Source organism: Penaeus vannamei, chromosome 10, assembly GCF_042767895.1.
Source record: "Penaeus vannamei isolate JL-2024 chromosome 10, ASM4276789v1, whole genome shotgun sequence".
Classification (NCBI taxonomy): Eukaryota; Metazoa; Arthropoda; class Malacostraca; order Decapoda; family Penaeidae; genus Penaeus; species Penaeus vannamei.
Window position 1 is genome coordinate 39,185,527 of NC_091558.1, and position 2,500 is coordinate 39,188,026.

The 2,500-nt window shown below is 45.5% G+C and overlaps 1 protein-coding gene across 1 annotated transcript in view; it reads right to left on the minus strand.

Moving 5' to 3' along the window:
* LOC113818449 (uncharacterized) overlaps positions 1 to 2,500 on the minus strand; it is a 7,894-nt gene that overhangs the window by 299 nt on the left and 5,095 nt on the right. The window contains exons 7-8 of the mRNA XM_070126663.1: positions 375 to 461; positions 1 to 121 (exon numbers count right to left, since the gene is read on the minus strand). The exon at positions 1 to 121 is cut by the window's left edge and continues 299 nt beyond it. Coding sequence (XP_069982764.1) covers positions 1 to 121; positions 375 to 461 — 208 coding nt within the window. The remainder of the gene's footprint in view (positions 122 to 374; positions 462 to 2,500) is intronic.

Below are 2,500 nucleotides of genomic sequence, written 5' to 3' on the forward strand. Positions count from 1 at the left end.
GTTGTAGGAGGAGGAGGAGGAGTAACATCACATGGCACGTCGTTCACTAAGTAGGTAAAAGTAGAGTAGTGCAGGTGGTCGGCCTCCCCGGTAGGGTGTCCGACCTGCCAGTACGGAGAACCTGAGGGCGAGAGACAAGGGTCAGCGCTGAGGGCTCAGGTGTGCCAGGTTATTGCAAGGCGTAGTAACCATGATGACCATGACAGCAATAATAATGATAATGCTGATGATAATCAGAACTAATGGTAAAACAGTGATACTAACATTGCCAACAACAGTAATAATATATACTGTACACGTATGCACACATATACGTACATACGAACACGCACACAAATACATATCTGCAAGATAGCACATAATGGAGTCCTTACCCATCGGCACTTTAGAGTTGTCATTAAAGAGGAATTCTCCATCTTCGTTCAGCTGGCCATCGACGAAGATGATTTCGCTCCAGTTTCCTGAAAGGTACGGATCAATCATTATTTTCTTTATTATACAGTTAAATCCATGGTAGCTGGAATTCGCAACTTTGCTGTGCCCAAAATCTTGTAATTTCCGCACCCAATTCCCGTGATCTGATGTTTTTCCAAATGATAGAAACCAGACACAGAGACAAAAAAAAAAAGTGTATATACATATATATGTGTGTGTGTGTGTGTGTATGGATGGATGTTATATTTATCTATACATGTGTGTGAAGGTAATGCTATACAACAGTTCCACTTAATGGATCACGACGATTTTGGTAGAGATTGTTTCCTCTCTCTCTCTCTAATATCCAAATCTATGGAAATTATTGCACAGATAGCAGTGCTTCATGCGATATCGCCATGGGGGGCTGCCGTCTCCAACTCCCGCCCAGAAAAACAAAGAATTCATTTATTCAACAGCAGGAGAGCGCCTTACACATTCGGTATCTGGTATTACGGCATGTCGGTCGTATGGTCTCTCCTGCCATGCAGAGACCATACGTGGAGGATACCTTGTGTTCCATTGTTCCAAAGATGGAAGTACTGCTCTTAAATGTTTCTACTTACAAACAAGCTAAGAGAGGAAGTGCAGAGACAAGATCCCTAGAGTTCAACAGAACAGCAAGAAAGGTCCTGAGATGCTCTGAGAAGGGAAAGTACATGCTACACCTGCTCAAGCAAACGCCGTGTAAACCATCAAAACCTATAAAGAAGGAAATCCCGTGAGAACCATTACCAAAGGGGCCGGGTGTGCCCTACACCGACTAGCAAAGAGTTTTGTAGCGCCTTTCTCTGGTGCCCTAAACTCCATCAGCGGTTGCCATCTATCAAACACAGCTGATATGATGGCAAAACTGCAAAACGTATGCGTGCGGTGCAAAAATCTTGTCAGCTTTGACGTGGTCACTCTTTACGAATGTAACGACCGACAGTGTCAGCGAAGCTATAAAACGAACGCTGGCAGTAATGGACAAAGGGGAACTACTACTGCTGATAGACGACTAAGTCACACTCATCCGTCTGTGGGTGAAGTATGAACCGTTTGAATTCCGAGAACGTGAATATGAACAGATTCAAGAACTTGCAATGGGCTCGCCTCATTTAGCAGTCCTTGCCCAGCTGTTCGTAGAAATCCTTGAGGCTGACCATTGCCGAGACACTTCCCCAGCCCACGCCGGATACTTTCAATCCAGAGAAGTTTCCCAGGCTAGCTAGTGGTCGAAAAAAGAATCAAAAGAGAATAGGCTCAAAGACCACTGTAAAGTCCTCGCCAACAAATGATAATCTCTTTGACGAGAAGGATATGACTCCTGTTAAGTGCTGTAGTTACTGCAGTAGTAACAGGCTTGGGGAGGACTAGAGGTGAAGGCAGTCCAGGTCGCCATGACGGCAATGACCCAGATTGTTGCAGCTCTGAAGGGAGGGAAGCTGGAAGCCTTCAAACCATCTCAGAGCCGCTCTCCCCTTCCTGCATCTATCACAAATCAGACTTCAACTGTGCAGCCCAGGCCCTCACTACAAGCCCAATATGTACAGCCAGAGTCCCCATTAACTTGAATATTTGCAAATGGCAAATTAGATGCAGGCCCCACATCTCCCAGTGAAGCTCCAGCTAGTCTTCCAAACCAGACCATAACTGCCCAGTCCAAGCCCTCATTAGAGGCCCAATCTGTACAACCAAAGTCATCATTAACTCGATTAAGTGTAAATGGCCAATTAGTTTTGGGCCCCACATCTCCAATTGGAGCCCTAGCTAGTCTGTCAAACCAGACCATAACTGTGCAGCGAATGCCCTCACTATAGGCCGAGTCTGTACATCCAAGGTCTAAGTGATACATCTAACCTAGGCTCTACACCTCCAGGTAGACCCTCAACTACACTACCACACCACTTGGAAGATGTACAATCCTCAATCAACGAGGATCTATATACGTCAGATGCCACTAGCACTGGGGCTTCTAAGGCTGGAGACAAAGATGATGTAAGTGATTCAGAGTAACCATCGAGGCACACAATCTATACATACT